This window comes from Hakea prostrata, chromosome 4, assembly GCF_041222555.1.
Source record: "Hakea prostrata isolate BN-2017 chromosome 4, UWA_Hpros_2, whole genome shotgun sequence".
Lineage (NCBI taxonomy): Eukaryota > Viridiplantae > Streptophyta > Magnoliopsida > Proteales > Proteaceae > Hakea > Hakea prostrata.
In genome coordinates this window covers 34,729,444-34,756,849 of record NC_142603.1, presented here as the reverse complement: position 1 = coordinate 34,756,849, position 27,406 = coordinate 34,729,444, and the positions used below count along the sequence as shown (strand labels likewise).

At 38.2% G+C, this 27,406-nt stretch overlaps 1 protein-coding gene across 1 annotated transcript; it reads right to left on the bottom strand.

The window, feature by feature from the left end:
• Positions 1 to 757: 757 nt before the first annotated feature.
• Positions 758 to 23,167, bottom strand: LOC149018730 (U-box domain-containing protein 35-like). The gene is made up of 9 exons (XM_089153956.1): positions 22,987 to 23,167; positions 20,729 to 20,850; positions 20,399 to 20,520; positions 19,826 to 20,104; positions 19,234 to 19,528; positions 2,466 to 2,567; positions 1,952 to 2,380; positions 1,100 to 1,849; positions 758 to 853 (listed from the first exon to the last, which is right to left on the bottom strand). The coding sequence occupies exons 1-9, from the start codon at positions 23,165 to 23,167 to the stop codon at positions 758 to 760; spliced, it is 2,376 nt and encodes a 791-aa protein (XP_089010082.1).
• Positions 23,168 to 27,406: the final 4,239 nt, after the last annotated feature.

Here is a 27,406-nt window from a genome sequence, read left to right as displayed (position 1 = left end):
TCCATTGCTTAGTCAAACTGGGGTTCAAACTAGGTTTGCATTGCACTACGTGAGCGTGGTCATTGACCTATTTCACATGGACCCGGATCATTGACCACAGCCATAGCCTGACCCAACTTGGCCTAGCACGCGCATGTGGTCCATACTTCTCTTCTAACACACATCCCACTTAGGAACAATTATTATTTATATAATGGTATTATCATTAGCTCACGACCAAAATGGAACTAAAGCGTATATAGCAACTTAAAATATCCTGTATACATTAGATAGCCAAAAAGCCTTGGATGCAAATCTTTCCATCCAGTAGAGTCCTAAAACACGAGCTCTAAAAATATAGAAATGCATGGTGATTACAGTTTAACGACTTTTGACAATTAAATAAATATCATATTATATTATATTAGTTTAAAACAAAAATCCAACACCCACTTCCTAAGCATGAATGGTCAAGTCATACTACCCAGGAGCCTTCTCAAGCATACTAACGTCCTTTTTTGTAACTAGAAAATTAAAAGAATTTCAATCCAGCTAGGCTGCCTTTACATTTCTGCATGTATACCAAGGAATTGTTATCATTTCACTACTTGATTTCCTATACTAGAATGCAAAAAGGTTATGCAAGTCCCCCCATTGACTTCAATCTTCTTGAGTAATGATACAGAGAAGCAAGATGAGCTTCCTCAAACCACGAAAATCAAATAAATCTCTACTCTTCCCTACCCCTTCCCATGCACCTCCAGGCCCTCAGTTCTTCTCAGATCACACTTGATCGTATTCCAGGGAAGGAAGATCCGCTTGACCGACTCTTTGAGCTATCATATCCAGCAAGAAGAGGGTCGCTCATTATTTCCTGCAGAAAATATCTCAATAATTTGTAATCCCGTACTCTGAGTAATGATTGTAGATATTAGGTACTAACTTCAGTGAGGTTTGCCTTGTTTAATATGGAACTTGTAGGTAGATGTTTCAGCATTTTGATATCGAAGCTAAAACATTTATTTTGGCCCACTTGTGCTATTAATTTTTTTTTATTCCTGTCATCTTTACATGTTTATTTTGGATTACTAGTTCATGTATAGGTTTGCATTTCACTTACTTGGCGCATTGAAGCATGGTTGTGGTTTGGTGACAGGCTTCCTAGTGGCAGCATGGGCATGTTGTCCTCAGCAAGATCTCTCAGCCTATTGAGTTCTAGCAAGACGACATTGCCAAGATCTGGCCGATCTTTACGTCTAAGTTCTGCACACTTTAGTGCCACATTAGCAAAACTCAGAACTTCTTCAACTGGCCAGTCAGGTACAGCAGGGTCCAGCATCTCAGCCAATGTTCCTTTCTCAATAGCTTTTTCAACATGATGTGTCAAGCCCATTGGTGGCTTGGCTGTTATAATTTGTAGAAGCATGATACCAAAGGAGTAGATATCTGATTTTATGCCAAGCATACCTGTTTGTTGATACTCTGGATCTATGTAACAGAAAGTTCCAGCTGCTGATGTCATGAGATACTGTGTGACATTATCAGCAACAGAAGGAGGCACTAGCCTAGCTAGGCCAACATCACTAATCTTGCTAACATAATTGCGGTCTAGCAAGATGTTGGCAGGTTTGAGATCTCTATGCACTAGTGGCTCTGGCTTCGTTTGGTGGAGAAAGAGTAAACCAGTGGCAATTTCTGCTGCTATTCGGAACCTCAGCTGCCATGAGAGAACTGCGTTGTTCCTACGTCGAAAGAGACAGTCGTCTAGGCTTCCATTGGCCATGTATTCATAGACAAGGCAACCATACTCAGGACAGGCTCCTAGGAGGAGAACCATATTTGGATGGCGTATGCAACTTAGAACTTCAACCTGCATTTGGAAACCAAGTGTTAAATAATACATTCCTAGAATCCCAACATCCTATCCATGGATCTTGAGCAATCCACTCCCCTCCTTCCCCTAGTTCATTACCTCCTGCTGAAACTGTGACCTTCCTTGAGCTGCATCTGGACGTAGAACCTTAATTGCAACTTGTGTGTGATCCAAATAACATTTATATACTGGTCCATAACCACCTTCCCCAATCTTTCTAGATTCAGTGAAAAATTCTGTTGCCTTTTCAATCTCATCAATGGTGTATCTCCTATACCTAACATCAGAATTTGCAAGAGAATTCAACACCTTTTTCTTCTCCTCTGATTCTCTGAGGGCTTTCATCTCTGCATTTATTCTCTTTTGTGCTTCCAGTTCTGCAATTCTTTGAGCTGCTTCAGCGGCCTCAATGGCTGCTTTGCACTTGGTTTTCTCCCTCTCTGCAATTGCAAGCGCAGTTTCCTCAGCCATTCGTGCCTCTTCAAACTTCTGCTCTTCTTCCATTTTCCAGCGATGGAACTCCCTGGCCTACACCGAAAACACCAAGTTGTAACTTGGACACAATCATGGAGTCATTTAAAGCAAAAAAACAGATCTACGTTAGCTCTTATACCTTCTGGTTTGCATTGAGTGCTTCTTTGCAAGCTGTACTGTACATATCCATTGTTTGCTTGAGTTCTAATTTTAGCCTCCTCATCTCAGCCTCAACATCTTCCTGCTAGTTCAAAGACAAGTGATGCAACTAGAACCCAAAATAAAATTTCCAATGCATGTGGGTGCATGAAATGGAACAAATGTGACTGATTCAATATGAAGTACTACAAATTGTTCATTGGTTTGCTATTTGTTCAATAGTTTCAACACTAGGTTTCATGTATGCTATGATTTAAGCAGTGTGAGCAAATAGAAGATTTAGATAATAGAGAGATAATAGTGATGAGACTGTAGAGTGTTCGAAAATCTATTATATATATATCATTGTTTTATTGCTGCCCAAGTTTGAGAAGATACTTTTAAAGTAATCAAGCCTAATCATTGGGATTAATTGTGGGAGAAGAATTTTAGTAAAAGAAGAAAAAAATTATGGGGTTGTGGAGAGCTTGAAGACCAAGTTTTGATGTGTAAGACTTGACTTATGGAAAATTTCAGTTACTTAACACTCCGGTACCAAGTGTTGGAAAAATGATGTTTTTAAAGGATGGTGACTTGTGGGGAAGCCCTTGTCGAGTCAAAATGTAGAAAGAAACGAGAAAATGGAGGGCCTCAAGTGAAGGAGAGGAGGATTCACCTAGTTTCTCTAATCTACAAAGATCCCATTGTACTCTTTTTTTTCTTTTTCTTTTTCTTTTTTTTTTTTTTGGTAAACATGCTATTGTACTTCAAAGTCGAAAAATAAGAAAAGGATGGAGAAAATCAACTTTAGCAACTAAGGTTCTCTTTAGTATAGTTTAAATTTATAATTATTCGACATATAAAAATAAATAGATGTGTTTGGTATGATTTATGACATCTATTTCTCCTTAATTAATTTGATTTAAGCATAAATAGATTAAAAGTTGTCTATGATTTATTGTCATAAACTGTTTATTTTTGTTTATGAGAGTACCATTAATGAAACATGTGCAGAATTATTACTTAAGTAAGACAAAAATGGTAATGTCACAAAAAATTCTTTTTCTCTCTTTCCAACCTATGCTTATTCAATAAAAAATAATAAATAAATAAAAACTCCCCTAAGAACATTTTAGGGATATCTAAATTAATCTAAATTAATAAAAGTGAACCAAAATCAAAACCAAAGCCGATATCATATATACCATCACACTAATCACACTAATATTACAAAAGCATGAACTCAAGAGAAATGGCTATATTTTTATTTCCTTTAAAGTCCTTAATTGATTTGCATGCAACAACAAATAGTACCAAAAAAAATATATAATTTTATTTCACAATATAATAATAATTAATATTGCAACACCATTTTCAATAATACATAATTATTTGATAATAATTTTTTTCTTTTATGTTAATTTATTTTTTAATACTTCGCGGTTTTTTTTTTTTTTTTTTTTTCATTTCTTATTCTTTGCTTAAGTTAACTAATTAATTATTCTCCCCTCCTCTCAATTATAGGAGATAAGATATGTTACTTGCACACTCTACTATGGAAGAGAAAAATAAATTGTTAAGTTTTACACCAAATTAGAATATCAATATACATTGAAAAAACCCTCTTATTAGATTAATGTAATACCACAATACTTTCAATACAACTTTACTCCACAATTGCAAATTTGTGACTTTACTTGGCTAATTCTAATATAACAATACTTCAAAATTATAGTTCATAATAAAAAAGAACATGTCAAAAATCACCTAATATTGCATATTAAAATATATGAAATTTTGTAATTGAAGGATTTGGATTGGTAATCATTCAACTCAATAAATAGTCTAATTTAGTTCACATTGTTATGAAATTAGAAATAAAAATGTACCTAAGACTTCCTTCTTATAGATAGGTTAGTATTATTTCAATTGCCTCCAATATATCAAACATATTCTTCAAAAAAAGATAAGTTGAAAATTGTTGTGTTAAAGAAGAACTAAGTACATACAATAACCAGAGCCAATAGTCACAAATATTTCCATTATCCATGCGAATTTTGTATTATCATTTATTATTCTCAAACATGCATAATGTATTCTAAATTAAAAAAAGAAAAATTTCAAAGACATGCCATGACAATTGGCAAAAAACACAGACACCCCAAAGATATATCAAATTCGCACAGACATCCTAAAAAGTCTTTTAAATTTTCACAATGGTATACTTAATTCATTACCAGATTTCGTTAAGTCATAGTTAGATAATTCATAACTCCTATAATACCCTTGCTCTCTTTTGATTTCACAATGTTGGCCCTAAAAACATTGAGTCCTAAATTTCATTTTATTTCTTGCTCCATGAATTCCTTCTCCTTAATTCCTCAATTCACTATTTTATTATAAGGTAAAGAATAATACAACTAAGGGTATATTCTTCATTTTCTTTAACTGACTAAGTGCTAAAGGGAAAGGGGGTGATTGCCAATTTGGCATAGTTTTGGGGTATTTAAGCTTGTTAAAATTATATTTGGGGTGTACATAAAATTTTTTCAATAAAAAATCATGCATAATGTATGAATAAAGTAGTTCTAAATCACCAAGAAAAAATAAAAAAGAAATGAAGTACTCTTAAAATGCCTCACGTGATTAGCATTTTTAATAAACATCACATTTTAAATATTTCTTTGTGTTCATTTAATTCACTTGTATTCATTACTTCGCATTATATAATTCCAAATATTATTTGCTTCCATAATACATCCAACAACTTTATAACTAATTATCACCTAGTATTACTTAGGATGGATTTATGTAGTTGAGAGCAAGCCCAACCTAATTTTGACAGGTTTTACCAAATGTCCGAACTCTATAGCCAAAGTATTATGATATTATTTAGTAACTTTTACATATATCTAAAAACTAATTAATTACCATTTTTTTCTTTAGCAATTAATTATCATGCCATATATGTAAATATATTACTCCCCTCCTTTGTTTGTTAATTTTTGTCTATAACTTCATATATAGCTGCACATGGAGGTTTATTAATACCTATAAACAAGGTAAGCTAAAACCAACCCCTTCACTAGAGAGAGGAAAAAACATTAAAAAACTTGAAACCAAACCCAAAACCAAATTGATGATATATAATACATTATTTACCTAGCCATACCAAACCCATTTCTTATTATATAATATATTGTATCTAGCAATAACCAGACAATTACTATCTATTACATAACCTATTACCATAATTGATTATTCATAAATAGTCATAAACATAAATATAAACTATGCCAAAGAGAGCCGTATGCAAACCTCAGATTCTGAATTAACAAATTTAAACTCGAAAAAGTTCTTTCTGATTCTCGAATAATGAGAAACAAAGAGAATCTCATATTTATGTCTACATGATCATACTATGAATTCTTGGGAGTTTGAAATCAACTTTATTACATTTATGCCAAAAAAAAAATTGAATCTCAAATTCAGATACAAGCTTGGGTATCAAATCTGAGTTTCTTCTAGGGGCAGAATTTGTTGAATGGTGGTAAAATGTGTATATGTCATATGTTCAAAGGGTTTTATTGGTAGAAAAGGGAAAGTTGGAAGATCTCGAGTTGGCACTACTCTGATTCAAGAATCCAAGTTTCCTTTTTTGTAGTTTTCTTTCTCGTTTGATTTCCTATACTAGTTGTAATCTATGGACTTATTATAAATAAGGACATTGGCTATACAAGGCTTAAAAAATGAGTAAGGCCTCCTAGCCTATTCTCTAAAACAACTTTCTTCTTCCTCTTGCTGTACTGATTTTCTCTCTTCTACTGACTTACATGGTATTAGAGCAAGAGGTGCTCTAGATTACCCTAGATTCAAAGCTATTAGGGTTTACAAACATACCTGCAATGTTTTGGTGATCCATTCATGCAGTTGACGGCCTTTAGGTCACGACTGCAGGGGTGACAACACCTAATGCTGCATCTTTCTGGTCATTAGAGAATCAATAGAGTAACGAAGCAATCAAACTTCATTTTTTATGAAAGGATAGTGATGTGAACACAGGGACCCCCAAGCTGAAACCTCAAGTAAAGCACCTAGGATGGATCGAAGAAGCCACCCTAGCCTAGCTGAACCCCCAATTTGGGGGGTATTTTTGGCATTCTGCCCCCTTATTTAAGTCTGGAATTATTTCCAGATTAATTCAGAAGTTTATTTGAGTTTAAATTAGCGAGTTGAGTTGAGTTTTGTTTGTTCTTAAGAGTGTTGCTAAGTCCTCAGTTATCTTAAATTGGCATGTGCTTTATTTAAATTAACTTAAAAGTCTAACTAGCATGTGTATTTAATAAAGTAGATTCCATATCAAGAGTCCTTGTAATGTGGTGGTATCCTAATCTATAAAGGAGACCTACCAAGTCTTTTAATTAATTAGATTCCAATCCAAGAGTTTTGGTCAGGTGGTGCGATCCTTGTCTATTAAGGAATCCCACCCAAGTTAGAGTCTCTTGATATATAGCTTGACAATCTATGTAATTTTCACTTTGGATTGAATGAAAAGTTATTAAGAACTGGGGTTTCCGTTTTGTGGGGGGCCTCAGTGGATTTTAGAAAAATTCTTCAACATTTAGCATCTTCCATTAAGTTTCTCATCTTCTACAACAGCTAATCACTGCAGCCTTTCAATCAAGTAAGTACAAACCCCTACACTCCCCACCTCCCCAAGCTCCATTGCACCCATCCCAGCCCTCCCCTGTTTCAGTGCAACCTCCCCCCACCCCCTATCCATTCCCTATGACCCTCCCCTTCCGGCCTTCCCCTCCCAACACTCTCGATCTCTCAGTCTCAGTCTCTTTTTCTTGCGGCAGGAAAAAAAAAAAAGAAGACAAGACAAGACAAGATAGAAGAAAGAAAAGGAAAGAGAGCAAGAAGAAAAGAAAATCACGGTCAAGAACACCTCCTCTCCTTGCCACAAGTCTCAAACCCCTCCCTCCCTTTACCGCAAGATCCCTTATCCCTCCCTCACTTATCCAAGACACTTCCCATCCCAATTGAACACTTAATTCCCTCTATTTTTTCCTTCCATGATTTTCTTAATATCCCAAACCCTTCGCATACCTAATCATAGGGTTTCCTTTTCTTTCCCTTCCCTTCCCTTTTCCCAAGAATTATCCCTAAACCCCCTCCACACCCCAACCTAGGTTTCTTTTACCTTTCATAATTTCCCTAATATTATTTTGGCTTTCCTACTACCTAGTAAACTATCCCATCTTGGGTTTTGACCAAACCCTAACTTTTCCCTTTTCTGCAAAGCCTTCCCACTTAATTTTAGATTCAACATTTTATCCCTGTAATAGTCCTAAGATCATCCATTAATTCCATTAATTTGCTGGAAGATTCTAGGCCAGTCCTGAATTCTAGGGAATATTCCTAAGAAACCTTAACCCTAGAGTTGGATTTACATCAATTGATATCAGAGTTGCAATTCCAGCAAACCCACAACTATCTAATGAACCAGTAATCACCAAAGCCATGGAGCAACCAGCTAGAAGTTACTTCCAATCTCATCATCGTATCTACAGAGGGATACAACAACCACAGTGAACTCCTGAGATGTACAAGTTGAGAACTTATAACGGCATTAGAGATCTTCAAGTGTTTTATGAGTGGCTCAATGATCTTGATCAATATTTTGGTTGGCATTATTATTCAGAGAATTGCAAGATGGGGTTTGTATATAAGCAACTAGTGAGATAAACAGAACTACGAGAGGAAACAAATGATGTATGAAGGTCATGAACTCACTATTTGGGAAGAGATGTCAGAAGATTTGAGCCATTTACTTTTCCCATGAGAACATCAAGCTAGGCAACACCAACAACTCCAAAACTCCCAAAAGTTTACTACATTTGATAGAAAGAAATTACGAGGACTGGCATAGAGAGGCAAACAATAGGGATAATCAGATCAGCCACATCAGTCAAAATACTATCCATAGAAGGGATCACTATCCACCACTCTCTCCACAATTCTTCCCCACCCTCCTAGGACAGACTAGAAGGGAACATGCTACACCAACTACGGCAACCCTAGCTACTACAACAAGGACTACCAAGCCAGTGAGTGTCCTCAAAGAAGGGGAGATACAGTCCCCCAAAGCCACCAGCCAACTCCTCCAAAAGAAGTACAATGACCACCTCTAGAAGCAGCCATAGTAGAACTTCCTAACAGCAAACAACACTTGGAAAGCCAACAGGATCATGATGAGTTAGAAACAAGTGTAGTGATGCCTACCCACGCTTTCTAAGGTAATTACAAAGAAGTGCCTAAGAGACCACAAGGCCCCAATCATGAAGAACTAGGTGGACATCCTAGCCCTTGAAGACAAGCCCTAACAAATACGGAGAATGCCTCTAAGAAGTACAGGGACATGGCCAATGCAACAACATCAGCGAAAGACATGCCTCATAAAGTAATTTCTCTACTTGATGATAATTGTGCCCATTAAATTGAAGTCCACCACCGGGGGTGGTGGTCTAGTGGTCCCAAGCTCACTTCCAAGTGGTTTGGTAAACCTCATGTCCCAGGTTTGAATCCCTTCTGCTCCTCTGTTTCTTGCATTGGACAGTTGTGTGCTCTTTGGCCTGGGCATGAGTGCTACCGGCTTTTGTGGACTATACTAGGCCTCCGGTGGGGCTCCGCTGACGGGGCCAGTGCTTGCGCTGGTAGTGCACAGGGGCTAATGCTTGCATAGGTCGCACTCGATAAAAAGTCCGAACATTGCGTAGCGGGGGGGCGCTAAGTCACCGCTACTACATCCCCTCTTTTTCTTTACCCAAAAAAAAAAAAAAATTGAAGTCCAAGAGATGCTTCCACAAATATCAGATTAGCACTAGCCTTTACTTTGTACTACACTGAATCCATCCTCAACCTTAAAGGATATCTTGAAGTAGTCACGTCAGCAGCAGAACCCCTTGGATTTATCTTTGTCATGCTACTATGAACCAGGTATAGGGCTAAGCGTAGATTTGTAATTCCCTAGAGTTAGGGTTTAGCCTAGGAGTTTCTAGCAATAATAGAGGGTTTTTCGAGGGTGTTAATGGGTATTATAGGGCTTTATCTCTACTCAAGTATGCTAGAATTGAAGTCCAGATCTGAATTTATATGAGAATTAGAATTTAGACTTGAAAAATCAAATCCTAGACCAAGTAGGACTGGGTGAAGGTTTTGGCTAGGGTCAGAAGTAGAAAGGTAGGAATGGATTTAGGGTCCGTCTGGTTATCTGAATCCAGAGATTTCAAATCCCTAGATTCATGAAATCCAGGAATTTCACTTTTTTTTGCCTAAAAACGTGAATTAAGCCATTCTTGGGTATTGGGTGAAATCCATGAATTCCACCATAAGTATAAAATTGATGAAATTTGCATATTCACGCGGAGTAATCCAACAGAACTCTATGAACTTGATAGATTTGAGGCAAATCAAACAGTTAATTTTTTGAACCATGAATCCGTAGATTTGAAATCCCATTTTTCATGGATTTGACCTTATATGATAAACGTTATGCTAGGGCGTTCCCCAAAAAAGAAGCGACGTGCTACACTATGGCTCGGGTGTAATGATAAGTGGGCAAGGGTTAGCTAGGGCGTTCCTTGTAAGTGACGCGTCGCATCAGCGCCTGAATGCAGTGATAAGTAGGCAAGGGTTCCCTCGCCATGGACGAGTGTGGGTAAAGAAGCTAGTCCAAAAACTTAGGATTAGATTGGCATTTGGAACATAGGATCTCTAACAGGTAAGAGCCTAGAATTGATAGCCGTTATGAGGAAAAAATTATTAATATAGCTTGCATTCAAGAAACTAGATGGAAGGGTAAAAGAGCTAAAGAGTTGGATGACTTTAAACTCTGGTATACTGGGGATAAGTCTAATAAAAATGGGGTAGGTATAATAGTGGATAAAGATTTTAAGAATGATGTGGTGGATGTTAAAAGAGTAGGTGATAGGATTATTGCTATCAAGCTTGTAATGGAGAAAGAGATTGTAAATATAATTTGTGTCTATGCACCTCAAGTAGGATTGGATGAAAGTCTAAAACTTGAATTTTGGGAAAATATGGATGGATTAATGTAAGGAATTCGTCCAGGAGAAAAGATTATCATAAGAGGTGATCTAAATGGACAAATTGGAAAATATCAAAGATGCTATGAGGGTATACATAGAGGATATGGTTTTGGAAAGAGGAATGAGGAAGGGATTTCAATTTTAGATTTTCCTGTTGCTTTTGATTTATCTATTATAAATACTTACTTCAAAAAGAGATATGAGCATTTAATTACCTTCAAAAGTGGAAATTGTTGTGCAAGGATTGCAAGGTGATACCAGGGGAAAGCTTAATTGCACAACATAGACCTGTGGTCTTGGATATGTCATAACCCCAAAAAATCATAGAAGGTACAAGGTTAACTATCCCAGGATAAGATGGTGGAACTTGAAAGGAGAGTGCTTGAAATCCTTTGCTAATGAAGTAATCAAACAATGAAAGTGGGATTTTGAGGGGGACATTAATGCAATGTGGAATGAGATGACTATGTGTATCAGGAATGCGGCTAAAGATATCCTAGGTGAATCAAAAGGAAAACTTAATTCTTATAGAGAGGCTTGGTGGTGGGATGGTGAGGTTCAAGCTACCATTAGGAATAAGAAAGCTAGTTTTAAGATATGGCAAAGAACTAAGGATGTTGAAGATTTTCAAAAGGTATAGGTTGGCTAGAAATGAAGCTAAGAAAATTGCGGGATAAGCAAGGGAGAAGAAGTATGAAGAGTTATACAATAAGTTGGGCACAAAAGGAAGGGGGGGGAAATCTATTTATAAGATAGCTAAAATAAGGGATAGGAAGAATAGAGATCTTGATCATGATAGATTTATTAAAAATGGAGATGGTAAAATACTAGTATGTGATGAGGACATTAAAAAAAATTGGAAAATCTATTTCTCTAGTCTACTAAACGAGCATGCTTTAATCACTTGTGATTCGGACGATTACATCATTTACCAGGGCACCAATTTTCAAACATATATGTGGAGGATCTCGATGTCTGAAGTAAAAGAAGCACTAAGGAGGATGAAGCTAGGCAAGACACAAGATCCTAATGAAATTTCAATAAAAGTATGGAAGAGCTTAGGAACTCACAGACTAATTTAGTTGACTAAGTTTTTTAATAAGATTATAAGCATAGGAAAAATGCCAGATGAATGGAGGAGAATCATTGTGGTTCCAATTTATAAAACTAGAGGAGATATTCAAAGCTGTAATAACTATAGGGGCATCAAACTGATGAGTCATACTATGAAATTATGGGAGAAAGTAATTAAAACTCGTTTGAGACACTTAACCACAATCACAGAGAACCAGTTTGGGTTTATGCCAGGAAGATCTACAACGGAGGCTATTTAGCTAATTAGGAGACTTATGGAAAGATATAGAGTGTAAGAAAGACCTTCATATGGCATTTATGGACCTAGAAAAAGCTTATGATAAGAGTCCCTAAAGCATTAATTTGGCAAGTACTAGAGAAAAGAAGTGTCGCAAGTAAGTATGTAGACACAATTAAGAATATGTATGATGGTTTAGTGATAAGTGTAAGAACAGTGGAGGACAAAGTAATGAATTCTCAATTACAGTTGGGTTACATCAAGGATCAACATATATTGTCCCTTGGTGTATGCTTTTTGCTGATGATATTATGTTGATAGATGAGACTCAAGTGGGGATTAATATCAAGTTAGAATTATGGAGAGTAGCTTCAGAATCAAGAGGCTTTAACTTAAGTAGAACGAAGGCAGAATATTTAATTTATAACTTTAGTCATGATCGGGCAAACGATGAGGTGGTGAAATTTGACAATAAGGAGATTCCTCGGAGTGATTCTTTTAGGTACCTAGGTTCAATCATAAATAAAAGAGGCGATATAAAGGATGATGTTTCGCAAAGAATTAAATAAGGTGGATGAAGTGTAGAAGTGCATTCGGGGTCTTGTGTGATCAACATATTCCATTAAAGCTTAAAGGAAAATTCTATAGGCCCGTCGTTCGACCAGCTATGATGTACAGTCCAGAGAGTTGGGCTGTTAAAAAGAATTATATAGATAAATTTAGTGTAGCAGAAATGAAGATGCTAAGATGGATCAGTGGCAAAACTAGGAAGGTAAGATAAGGAATGATCATATTAGAGTTGGTTTGGGAGTTTATCCCATAAGTCATAAGCTTAGGGAAAGTCGTTTAAGTTGGCATGGTCATGTTCAACGGAGACCTATAAATGCCCTTGTACAGAGAAATGGTATAATCCTAATTGAAGGAACTAAAAGAGCTAGGGGTGGACTTCAGATAACCTTAAGAGAAGTGGTGAGAAAGGATATGCATAGCTTAGGCCTTTCATCTAGCATGGCCTCAAACACAACTGATTGGAAGGCAAGAATCCATGTAGCCGACCCCATTTAGTTGGGTTATTGTTGTTGTTGTTAAATTCCATATTGATACAGTTAAAGAACTATGGCAATATTTGAATGTTCAATAGTCTAGTTAGAACAACTTATCCCGTATATATAAGCAATCCCACAAATTCTACAAAGTTGATAGGAAGGGCCAACATTTGGCCCAGTATTTTACAGACTTTAAGAGGATGTATGAAAAGTTTAATTCCATACTTACTATCACTTCTACTGTTATGAGATGTAGAACCAGCATGAGCAACTTATTGTGATGAGTTTTCAAGAGAACCTTAGGAGAATTTGATTCAGTAAGATCGCAAGTCCTTGGTGGTGACAAAGTGCCCACCTTATCTGACACCTTCTTTTGAATCTTTAAAAGAGAAGGCCCCTTAATACTACATCTACACTTGCCATCACTAATAATCGTAAATCTAGTTCTAGAAGTACTCATATGTAGGTTTGCTACTGTAAATGATTCCCGTGCCACAGTTAAAGGCATAAGAACAATTCATCTTACCCCATCCCTAACCTAATCCATTATCTAGAATTTCCATTTAATTTATTGTACGTTCGTAAGCTTACCACTGAATATAATTGTTTTGTCACCTATGTACCTAGCTTTTGTCTCTTTCAAGATCATAGGATGAAGAAAATGCTTGGTAAGGGTCATGAGTCTAAGGTGTTGAATCTATTTGTCACATCTGTTACCTATTCAAGCATCTCTCTACCACATCAGATTGCTTGCAGGCTGTGTCATCCCTCTTTACAAAGTTTAAAATTACTAGATACTCGTTTTCAGCATATGTCTAAGTTACAGTGTCAGTTGTGTCAGCTTGGGAAGCTTCATTGTGTAAGCGGTTGTAAACCGTCTTCCCACCCTTATGCTTTAATTAATTGTGATGTCTAAGGTCAATGACTTTATTGTGGAAATTTATACTTAGTTTGGCATTATGGTTAAGATTATTCGTAGAAATACTGCAAAAGAGTACTTTTCCAACCCTTACACCTCCTTTCCTTTATGAATTCTTATGGCATCCTTCATCAGTCCTCTATTGCCTACATCCCCAAAACAAAATGGTGTTGCAGAGAGGAAGAGATCATCATCTTATGGAACTAGCACGTTCTTTATTGTTCAAGACGAAGGTGCCCAAACCTTTCTTGGTTGATGTAGTATTCTTTGCTTGTTTTATTATTAATCGTATGCCATCTTCAATTTTGAAAGGGGGAATTCCATATTCTGCTTTGTTTCCTTCTATTTTTCGGTTTGCCTTACCGCCACGGGTCTTTGGGTGTGGTTGCTTTGTTTGTGATCTTCGCCACAAGTTATCTAAATTCGATCCTAGAGCTCTGAAGTGTATGTTTGTTGGTTACTCTCACACTCAAAAAGGGTATCGGTGTTATCCATGTGACTTAAGGATATTTTGTCCCTACCAATGTTTTATGTTTTAAGTCAACACCTTATTCTACTGATGTTTATGTTTTCACCATTGATGATGATGCTTCGGTCACCATTATTCAAACTACTATATCATTGGATATTGTTTGTCAGCGAATTCCAGCAAATCAAACGGATGGCTCAATAGTGTACTAGTGACATTGCCAATTAGCTGCTGCCCCTCTTGCTCCCACGCCTCCTCCACCAATGTTGTCTTCTCTTCTAGATCTAGTGGTAAGTACTCTACCTCCTTTATCTAACCTTAATGTCCCAATTGCCCTTCATGAAGGCACTCAAAGTTGTGTTTAGTATCTAGTATCTAATTTTGTTTCTTATGCTAACGTATCCTCCACATTTCACACTTGTTTATCCACCATTGAAAATCATCCTCTCCTTAAGTCTATTACAGAGGCATTCTTTAGTCTAGGATGAACAACTGCTATAATGGAAGAATTGTCCACCTTACATGACAATGATACTTGGGATTTGGTGCCTTTGCCTCCTTGAAAGAAAGCCACCGCATAACCCGTGGATATCTGCTATGAAAAACAACCCTGATGGGAATCTTGCTCATTTGAAAGTTAGACTTGTCACGAGAGGATATACTCAAGTGGATGGTGCAGATTACTTGGAGACCTTTTCTCCTATTGCTAGGTTGACATCAGTTAGGATTTTGATCTCATTGACTACCATGTGTCAATGTTTTTCAATGGTGATCTCCACGAAGAAGTTTATATAGACAACCTCCAGGGTTTGTTGCTTAAGGGAAGAATAGCATGGTGTATCATCTAAAAGAAGTCTTTGTATAGGCTAAAGCAATCACTTCAGGCATACTTTGGTAGGTCCACTTCCGTGGTGTTAGATTTTTGAATGACTCGTTATGACAGTGACCATTCAATACTTTACCATTGCTCTAGCACGAGAAATCTGTTTCTCATCATTTATGTTGATGATATTACTATCATTGGAGATGATTTTATAGGGATTGATAAATTGAAGTTATATTTACAATAACAATTTCAGAGTAAGGACTTGGGAAGATTGAAATATTTTTTGGGTATAGAAGTTGCTCAATCACAGAAAAGGATTCTCTTGTCACAACAAAAGGATGCACTTGATTTGTTGACAAAGATTGGATTGCTTGGCTCTAAGCCTCTAGATACTCCTATGGATCCTAATGTGAAGCTTATGCCAAAAGATAGAGATGTTCTCTCGATCATCTAAGAAAGCTATTGAAGGCTGGTTGGAAAGTTGAATTATCTTATCATGACTCGACCTGATATTGTTTTTCTAGTTAATGTTGTGAGTCAATTTCTGTCTACCCCTAGGACATCTTTTGGGATGCAGTTGTCCAAGTATTTAGGTCTCTTAAGAAGGCTCATAGTCATGGACTACTATACAAAGTTAATGGTCATAGAAGAGTTGAAGCGTTTAATAATGCAAATTGAGCTGGATCACCAATTGATAGGAGGTCCACCACAGGCTACTGCTCTCCGATTGGTGGTATTCTTGTATCTTGGAGAGTAAAGAAACAAACTGTTGTGGCTAGGTCAAACGTAGAGTTTGAGTATAGAGCTATGGCATAGGTCACTTGTGAGTTGATATGGACCAAACTGTTGTTGAGAGGGGTAGGCTTTTGTGATGATTCCTCTATGACTATATGGTGCAATAATCAGGCTCTATTCACAGTGCTACTGACCCAATGTTTCATAATGTACAAAACACATTGACATTAACTGTCACATTGCTCGTGAAAAGCTACAACAAGAATTGATTGCTCCAAAACATGTTCGTACAGGCGACCAGTTGGCAGATTTACTCACAAAGTCCTTAGGGCTGCCAGGGTTGACTATATGTGTAACAAGCTGGGCATGCTTAATCTCTATGCTCCCGCTTGAGGGGGAGTATTCGAAGGGCAAATTGGAGGATTTCAAGTTGGCATTACTCAGATCCAAGAATCCAAGTTTTTCCCTCTAGTGTCCTTTTTCATTTGATTTCCTATACTAGTTGTAATCGTGGGACTGTTATTAACAAAGACATTAGCTATAGGAAGCTTATACGATGAGTAAGGCCTCCTAGCCTCTTCTAAAGAACAACTTCTTCCTCTCATGGTACTGACTTTCTCTCTTCTACTCTCTTACAGCATACAAGAGAAAAAACTTAAGCCTCAAAATCCTTTTTATATAAGAATAACAATATCTTTGCAATGTTAAATTTGGTTTCAACTGAGATGGTTCGGTATGCCTGCTAATGCCAAACGTGGGTTTGATGTATTTGTCAGATCCAGAAACTGAATTTGGAAAAAAACAGGATAGAAACCAAAGTTAAGACTTGAATTTACAACTGATTTCTTATGATTATGATTATTGCTATATCTATTTTAGTTCTTCAAAACATTTCCCTGATATGATATTGTTTAATATATTAAAAGATTGGTACACTTTGATTTCTTATGCTGTGGCGAAGAATTGATGGTATTGCTAAGATGGGCCTGATAACCCAAACTCATGAGATTCAACATGTTTTTGGCATAGATTTCCTCCAGCTAATTTTATGACTGGTTGTACGCAAGAAGTATTTGATTGGTTAGCCTTAATGTCATGGAGAAGAATTTTGGCTGAATCTGGACAGTAAAGTTTGGATATAAAGAATTGTACATAGGAAATTCAGAGAACATTCTTGACATCAATCATGGAGTTTATGAGCAATGTTATTCTAGACTTGTTCTTGGGATTTTCCATTCCTAAGATGATCAAAGAAAATGCCTCTAAATTCTGGTGAGGAGGCTGTTTATTTGATTCAGCTAGGTTTCCTTCAATTATAGTCTTGTTAAATCTAATGATCTTGCGTCAAAGCAGTGACTTTTCATCAAATTTATATGCAAGAAGAAGGATGAAGGGAGGAAGTTAAGGAGCAAGGGAGAGAACATAAGCAACTTCTGATAAAGTTGTCCTACTCAAAGACAACAAAGAGAATGTGTGGCTGAAATTTATTGAAAGGACCCTTGTTCCTTCATTCAAAATTATCCCAGCCAGTTGCATGCATAAGCTTGAGAAAAATCTAAGTTGACGACTAATCTCTGTTGGAAAAATCAGAAATGAGTCTCTTAGAGATTGATAGGACATGTTTCCTATGTGCATATGGCCTCTACCACTCATAACCGAGGACCGAAGAGGCACAACAAGGTGGAATAACCAAGAAGATAAAGCAAAACGGACTGAATAAAAGGAACGAGAAACAAAACACACTACAGCAGAGGGAACCACGGCACCCAAGAGCAAGGCCCACAAAACCCCTCTATATCTCAAAACAGACCACTCTCCCCCCTATTATAGCAAATGTTCCACGAGAAAAACAGAACATCCCAACGAATAGGACTCTCAAAAGAACCCGAATCGAATAGGACCTCAAAAGTAACCGAATGTAATATGACTCAACAGAATGTAATAGACCCAATCTAACCAAAAAGAACCCGAATACAAAGGCCTGCCAACGCCTCCCTAGAAAGGGAGCTCCCGAGTGTAGACCGTGATACTAGGGACATCAAACCCCTCCAACGCACCGCCTCAAGGTGAAAATCGAAAACCGGGGGAATGGAGGGGCGACCCAAGGGGCTGGGGGCGCGCGGTGGGTGTTTGGGTTAAGTTTGAGATGAAACAAACCGATTGAGGCCCAAATAACACAACTTGGCCATAGGGAGGACCAAACCCAGAACCGGGAGGGAACCGAACCAACCCCAAAACCCAATACCCACGCTCCTCCCCGCGATGATTTGTTGCAACCCTAGCCTAGTCGGCAGCGCGAGCCCCCGATCGGGCAGAGCCCGCAACCCCGACGAACCGGAGGCACGACACCGAAACCCACGAATCGACGGACAACGGACCAAACGACGGCACGGCTCAACCACCACCGGGTGTCCAAAGCCGACGCCCCCCCCCCGAACCCACAGGCCCCGGAAGCGCCAACCAGCGGCCAACGCCCGGAGACCAACTAACGCACACTCCGGATGTCGAGTGCTACCCAAGCGGCCGAACGATGTGCCGCGAGAAGAGCGACTAACAACCATCCCCGCCCGCTCGGAAGACGACAAGCATCCACCCCCGGATCGGAATGCCGATACCAAGTTAGGTACCCGAATGAGGCACAACAAGGGAATAACTCAAGAAGATAATAGCAAAACGGACTGAATAAAAGTGAACAGAAACAAAACACACACAGCAGAGGGAACACGGCACCCAAGAGCAAGGCCTCACAAAACCCCCATATCTCAAAACAGACCACCCCCCCCAATAGCAAAGCCCGAAAGAACACCCAACGAAAGGACCAAAAGAACCGAACGAATAGGACCCAAAGAACCCGAAGAAAGACCAACAGAAGAAAGACCCAACAACAAAAGAACCGAATACAAAGGACCCAAACCAAGCCCCCAGAAAGGAGCCCCGCGAGGAGACGGAACAGGGACATCAAATGAGGAGAAGAGGCCAACAAGGGGAAAACCAGAAGAAAAGCAAAACGGACTGAAAAAGACAGAAACAACCCACGCGGGGCGGCCAGAGCAAGGCAACTCCATACTCAAACAGCCCCCATTAAGCAATATGTCCACGAAGACACCCAACGAATAGGCCCAAAAGAACCGATTCGAATAGGCTCAAAGAACCGAAGAAGCCCGAAGTAGCTCAATTAACTAAAAGAACCGTCATAGGCTTCAGCGTTCAGATTTAGGGTTTGTCCGCGAGTGTAGCTGTGTTAGGGACTTATCATATACCTACTAACTTTATCATCTAAGGTAATGTGCAAATACAGTACATGAATCAGTGTATTTATATTTTCCTAGGTTGTAAGGGATTGCTTACCATATTCTGTGATGATGAATATGATGATCCTCCACTTTCTTGAGAAAAAGATGAATACTGATCCTGGTAGTCATTAGATAACCTGTCTCCAGATCTGTAGTTCTCGAAGCTTCTGTTGTCACTGTCTGAACTTCTTGAAAGTCGTGGAGTGCGACCAGATTCATGTTGGTCATAGAGTGAAGGGAACATGCGGTCTACGCTTGGCCGGCCAGAGCTCACAAATGAAATGTCGGTTTCCGGTGCTGGGAGATCTGCATAGGATTTTCCTGTAGGACCTCTTCTGCCAAATGGTGACCTGGTTCAAGTGATGAATATCAAGCTAGTGCTTTCGTTAAAACTGTGGTTGTTGCACGTCATTGAAAAGGTAAGGTTGCCAAAGTTACATTCAGTACTTAGACAAGCAATCTTTAGTAGTTAGATGCTTATGTCATATTTTAATTTCAAATTCAGGAAAAAGACTTTGCATTGTGGGAATTGTCATCCCCATCCACAGTTCAGGGGTTCCACTTAGTTTATTCTGATGATTGATAAGCATTAGTACCTATGATCAAGGTATTGTTAGCCTTCGCCTCTAATAATAATCATATGATACCTGATTTGATCGCTTTCATCATTCATGGATTGGGGATCAATGGGTGGTTTCAGCTGCCCAACTCTGGAAGGATTGTGGGAGAAATGTGCCTCTGCAGGTTCCAGTTGGTTGTTGAATTGGTTTGGCATCCGCAATTGGTTCTTCAATGGAGAGATGCATGGTGCTGGACGGGAAGCAGATCGAACAGATGAGATCTTCCCTTTTGAGATGATATACACGGTGCAGAAATCTGGTGCCCCTTTAGATACGCTGGCTGGGATATCTGTACTCTTGAATCTTCTGTGAACAATGATGTGCATTATATAAACTTAACTCTGTATACATATACATAAAAGAAGCACATAATTTCACATGAATGCAGCTCCTGTTAGTCTAAAGAGTGAATCCTTATTGTGTCTTCTATGTGTTACCAACTCTAATGTGGAGGTGTCCAGTTCTGCTTTTAATATAATCATCCTGGATTTGTAGCTTGGTTCCTTCGTAATTTATACATGAGAACTGAACCAACTAAAATAGGTTCTTCATAAACGAGGCCTGACGATTTTAATGATTTTCAAATACAGTAGATATTACCTGAGAAATGCATTCCTTGTTGAGGCACTGATGACCAAATTCTCAATTACTGAATGAGATAAATATTCAACTATGGCTTTTGCTACATCCATATCTTCAATTACAACATCCCTACATTGTATCTGTACATGTTCAAAAGGCAAACTATCAGAATATTAAACAATTATATTTTCCAAATTCCTAGTTTCCTTTTAGGTCTGGTGCCTATATGTGTCTCAAGTTGTTTTGAATGATAATGTTATTAGCGTCCTTCCTCCCCTACTCACTTCCTCGACCATCTAATATTCCAAAACTCTAGAAGAACAGAAGGAATGGAGATCTGGTACTCACATCTTTTTTCGTACAAAAGCAGCGAAATGGAAGGAACAATTCCTTGTTTTGAGCTTCTTGTTGGCTTCTGTATGCCAGTGCAACGCTGTCTTTGACAGAAGAAAGGGCAACTTGGTTACCTGCTGCTGGAATAAATAAAAAAAAAAAGGACTTGTAGTAGAGTAGGTTAGCATGAAAACATATTCTCAGGGACAGGATCCAAATCCATGCATTGATATGATTGAATTTAAAACTGTGGGCGTGAAACTTAACTAATCAATGAATAACATAATAGTTCAGCATCTTAGTGTTCAAAACAGTACTAAGTTCTGTGGTATTCTGGGAGATGATAACTAAAGACAAATGGGAACTAACATGGAACAGCCTTAGAATTTTTTGAGGTCAGATGGGATCGTTTCCCATTGATCCAAGAGTTGTTTTTCCTGGTGAAAAAAAAAGCGAAGTTAGTTCCTTTAAGACAAATTTGGTTCACTTCCATTCTTTTCGTTCATTATCATGTTTAGCTGGAACAAAATAATGGGCAATATGAGAATGGCTGTTACACACCAAATAGAGTGGTACACTTAAGTGTTTGAATGCTTGAGGAATCTGATGTTAGTTTGGCCTACAAAGTTGTTTCAGCAAGAGATCTACTGCTTCCAAAATGATTGAAGTTGCATTCTATGAGAATCACAATTTCGCATCCGACGGAAGTCATTTAATCCCCCCACCCTCTATTGGCTTGTTAGTAGGTAATCAAGGACAAGCTGGTGCAGGGTTTCAGGGTAATCACTGCCATTGAAATTGCTACGAGAAACAATTTTAATAAGGTTGGATTGAAAGTGACTCATTCACAGAAGCTGGAGCAGTGTGGAGTCACAAATTCCCTTGGGTGATGCAGCAGTGGCTATGGTCTTTTGTTTTATTGATCCATCTCTTCTAAGATCACAAATGCTTTTGGTGCAGGAAATAACAGTATAGATGCATCCACAAAAAGGGCTGCCTGTTCAAGAAACTCTGAAGATTGGAATGTAGCACTTCTTTCATCTTGACCGAACTATCCTGGGATACACAAGGCCGTTCTCATTATGGATTTGCTTTTTGTTTATTTGCCATTTCTGAGTTTTGTTTTTCGCTTACACCAATGCCGAGGGTGGAAAACTTTTAAACTAGATCCTAAGACAGTAGATGTTACTTCTCTTAGATTTTCATTAGATATGTAACCCATAAATTTTCTTCATTGTTAGTCATACAATTCTTGATGATCAGGAAAAGGAGAGATCACATGGAGAAAATTAATTGGACCCTTGCTAGGACAAATATAATTTTAAGATGATTTCATTGATTTAAGCATCAGAGATAACATGTGAGTATAGCTAGTATGTATACACAGAGAGAAATGCCAGAGAGGTTTCTCAACAGCCATTCTTTCTAAGATAGAGAAACCCTAGAAGGAAAGATTGGATTCTTGCCAAACATATTTAGGTATATTGTGTTTGGCTGATAAACCCACTCAAGCTTAAGAATCAACAAGTCAGATCTTGAGCTTGCCAGTTGGGAGAAGAGACCCTTGGTGAAGAAATCCACTAACTGCTTGGCTTTGGAAACAAATTGCATCAATATTTATTCCTGTTTCCTCTTCTTCTTCATGGTAAAATCACCACAAAGCTCGGCTGTGAACACTGCATTTGGATGAAGCACATAAAATCTCGTCCAACACGTGTTTGCTCTCCCGTTGTCATGTTTTCATTTGTAGCTTTGCTAGCATACCATTGATCGTTATAGAATCCCTATTATTCTACAACTCCCTATACCACCTCACACGAGATACGGATTTTGTTTCATATGGCTACCCTGATTTGAACCCGAACTTCGCGCACGCAGTGGGAAGCAACGCACGGTGCCGTGGTTATTGTGTTGCGCCCTGGCATGCCTTTCTCCTCTCCGCCCCTGGTCGGATTTTGTTTCATATGGCTACCCTGATTTGTAATCCCCTTGTAAACTCTATATTTCATGGATCCTTTATATCCTCTTTCCTCATTTAGTTGGGGATCTCTCCAACTGAAAACTGTATGCATTCCCTCATTGCAAAATCCATATAAATGAAGGAAACAAACTGAAATAATATTGACCAAGACATCATCATAGAAGCACCAAGTTTCAGAATTTGATACCCATATGTTGAGATAAATTTACTGCAAATGTCATTATAAAGATGCTCTACTGGGTTATCATGCTTAACAAGATCAGCAACACAAACATACCCAAGAGAGACTTACTTGAGCTAGGAACGGAGGATACTTTCTGGTTTACATGAATAAGAATAATTGTTTGCCCCCTGCTGAGAAGATGATCAATAGCCCATTTAAAAGCAAACTGACTTCCTTTATCCTTATCGATTGCAACTGCAACCAATCCATTTGCTCCTCTTCTATCAGAATCTCCCTTGGGGAGTCCCATCTCTCTCTGTCTCGTTTGCTCTCTCTCTCTCTCTCTCTCAATCTTTCTTAATTAGAAGGAGAAAATTTCACAGAAATCTAGTCTTCTCTATAGCTAAAACAAAACCATCAACAGACAATGAGTTGGTTTAGACCCAAGAAGATATATTGAAACATTCACAGAACAAAAGATGATGAAGAAACAATCAAACCACCTTTTCCTATTTTGAGATTTTTATCCTTCGTGTAGAAGCTCTAGAGAAAACAAATCAGGGAATCTTTTTTCTTAGTAACCAAATTAGACAATTTTGATCCCTTGAAACTCTGAAGATGATAGAATGAGAAGGTGCCATTGTTCCTCAACTTTTCTAAAATCTTCAAAGGTGCTTTTTCTTGACTTTTGTCTTCTCAGTTTCCCCCCTCCCAGGAAAATAGAGTCATTGGCTTTCCTCTTTGTCTCTCCGTATTCCTCTCCCTTCCGCCCCTAAATTAGCTTTCTTTTATTCCTCTCTTTACTCTCCCTCTTCCTATATTTGGTTTTTCTATCAGCGTGTGGATTTATTATTCCAAAACTTCCATTTTGAAAGTATACAATAACTGGCGGGTAGTTTAGGATTTGGACGGTTGACGACGTAGTAGTAGATAGGGAGTTCAGATCACCTCTTTGTAGAAAGAGCACAATATGCTCCTCTATCATGTAAGGCTCATTTGAGATTTGCTGGATTTTATCATTATTTTATTTTATTAATATTTGAAATGAGTACCAGATAAAATGTGTGGTCAAAAAGCTTCAAGGGAGCATATTATTCTGCTCCGATGGGAAGGTGATCCAAACTCACAGATAGGTGCCTAGTTGGTTGAAACCAAGCCGGCCAAAAATGAGTCTAGATCCTCTACGTATAGGAGTAGAGGATTGTATTCTCTTTACACCTTTTCACCATATATTTGAGGAAAAAATATACCTCTGAGTACTGATAAGATAAACTAAAGATGAATCCCCTTGTAAATAATATGTGATTAAGAAATGTTAGTGGAGCACAATCCAACATTTCAACTCTCCAAAAATAGTGTTTGTAATGACCGTTTCGGATCAAATTTGGACAGGAAAGTCAAACAAACAATTAAAAGACTAAACATTTTATTTTTATTTTTCTTGTAAAATAAAAATTTATTGAATAAGAAACCAGTACAAACTGAGGCCTCAAAACTACAAAGATTCTTAAGCCATGGATTAGACACTGAATAGTCTACTGGAAGCTCTACTAACAAAATGAGGCATCCAGATCCTCCTACAACGAGGTGACTGTTGGCCAAGCATAAACAATCAAGGTACAGTGTACACCTCCAAGTTTTGGGTGGATTTTGCTTGAGTCTTGCACATTTAATGCGCAGGACGGTCAAGCCAACCGTCTAATATTGCCAGGAAAGATCGTGGCCGTTGGTAATTTTTAAACATTAAAAATTTCAATCGTTGTGTTTAATGAGCGGTTCTGGCCAACGGTCGACCAAACCAATCGGTCTAGCGGCTACGAACCGCTGGACCGTTTATACGTTTGCAAAACTTATAAACAAGAATACTCTACGTTTGACTCATATATAAGTTTTCAAATTTGGGTTTTCGATTGGAAACACAAAACCGCTCTCATAGTCTCATTTCGATCATTTCAAATCTGATGCAAGCTATGAGCAGAAGCTCTGAGCTTCAGAAGAAGAAGAAGCTTGAAGATAGAATCGATTGAAGAAGAATATGTGTTCAGGGATTGCTCTCATTTCGATTATTTCAGATCTGAAGCAAAATTGATTTTGGGGAAGAAGAAGCTCTGAGCAACAGCAGCAGCAGCAGCAGAAGAGGAGAAAGAAGAAGAAGAAGAAGAAGCTCTGAGCAGCAAAAGAAGAAGAAGAAGAAGAAGAAGCTCTGAGCAGCAAAAGAAGAAGAAGAAAAAGCTCTGAAGAAAACGTTCAGGTAACATTTGAAAAACACTTTATTGAGTTCTCTGAGGGTAGCTGCTGCTCATCCATGATCATCCACTGCTTTTGATGAATTGCAAGGTATTCCAATATTAATTTCTATTGAATGCTTTTCTTCTATGTTTAAGTAGCTATATCCAAACTAATATAGAACTCCTTCCTAAAATATCTTTCCCACAGCGTGGTATGATATCATCTCGTCGAGATTAAGATTATTTTTACCATTACAATGTATATCAGTATATAATGTGATTCTTTCATACATGACTGAAATTTTGTGGCCCTTCAGCTGTCACCTCTAGAATAAATGTTTAATTGCTCGTCATAGATTTTATGTTTTGCTTGAACAGAAGGAAATAATAAGTAGTATTTCTACTGGCTTGCTTGGTTGTACCCTTCTTTTCCCAACTTTATCCCCCCACCCCTTGTGTTCCCTTGCTTTCTTTGTATTCATCCATGTAGTTCACTGCATTAAGTTTGGATGAGACTAAGCTTGTTCTGTTGAAGTTCAAACACCGACTTGCAGGTCGGCAAACTCAGGAAGGTCGGTAAAACTCAAAGAAGATTGTAGAAGTCGGCAGAAGCTTCATGAAGCTGGTAGAAGAAGAGGCAGTAGAAGAGTCGGTTCAAAGTTAGAAGATTGTTTCGAATCGGTTAAGAATATCTATAAATAGAGTAGGGCTGTAAGAAGTGAAAATATGAGAATAGAAAAAAGCAAGAGAGTTAGTGGAAAGAAAGAGAAGGAGAGTAAGAGAAGAAGCAGGTGTTGAAACACCTTCATCATACGTGAGCAGAAAAGAGTGGAGAGAGAGAGAGCATAAAGGGCAGCCATTAAAGGTGAGGAGAGAGAAGTGAAAAGAGTAGAGTGGAGAGAAAGAAAAGTCGTTGTAGCACGGTTATTTGTAAGCTTTCCTTTTTAATTAGAAAAGTGATTTTTGCAGTGTTGTCTAAACCTCCTTCTTGTGAGAATCATATACAACTGTTTGTGAGTGGTTAAGCCATCACCTTGCTGTGCCAACACGTGGTATCAAAGCCCTGTTCGATTCTAGTTGATCGGAAGCATCAACTTGATACGGGATGGCGAATATGATCCAGCCTCAGATTCCTAAATTATCAAAATCCAATTATGATAATTGGAGCATTCAAATGAAGGTACTGCTCGGATCTCAAGATCTGTGGGAGATTGTTGATGAAGGCTATACAGAACCAGCTGTAGAAGTAGCCCTGTCCGATGCACAGAAAAGTACATTGAAGGATTTAAGAAGGAAAGATAAGAAAGCTTTATTTCTCATTTATCAAGGAGTTGACGAATCAGTGTTCGAGAAGATTTCAAATGCCATATCAGCAAAGCAGGCATGGGATATTCTGCAGAAATCCTATCAAGGCGTGGATAAAGCAAAAAAGGTACGCCTTCAAGCTCTAAGAGCTGAATTTGAAACTCTTAGAATGAGTACATCTGAGTCTATTGCTGATTACTTTAGTCGAGTTCAAACTATTAGTAATCAAATGAAGAGAAATGGAGAAATATTAGATGATGTCCGGATTATGGAAAAGATCCTTAGATCCCTTGTTCCAAAATTTGAACATATTGTGGTGGCGATTGAGGAATCTAAGGATCTATCCACAATCTCTATTGATGAGCTTATGGGTTCTCTCCAAGCTTACGAGCAAAGGATAAATAGAAATAAAAATCCTAGTGAAAGTCTGGACCAAGCTCTACAGAGTAAATTATCCATGAAAGATGAAGGACCAAGTAGCAGAAGTCAAGGACGAGGAAGAGGAAATCATGGACGAAGCAGTCACGGACGAGAAATATTCAAAGGCAGCAACTATAGCAATTATGGTGGACGTGGAGGATGGAGAGAACAAAATAATTATGATCGAGGACGATCCAATATAAGAGGTCGAGGTTGGAGATCAAGAGGACATGGTTCTTATTCTCAAAGAAATGAAAGATCCCAATATCAATGCTATAATTGCAAGAGGTATGGTCATCTCAGCTATGAGTGCCAGGAGAAGCTAGAACCAAAGATCGAAGAAAAGACTCACCTTTCTAAAGAAGTGGCGGATGATCAATCCACAGTGTTGCTGACCTATAGAGGAGATGGAAAACAACAGGAGCATACCTGGTTCCTTGACACTGGTGCAAGTAATCACATGTGCAGCATCAAGGAGTATTTTACAGAATTGAACGAGACAGTCCAAGGAGAAGTCATGTTTGGTGACTCATCCAAGATTCCAGTCAAAGGAAAAGGCAACATAATGATCCAAGCGAAGAATGGAGACCACAAGT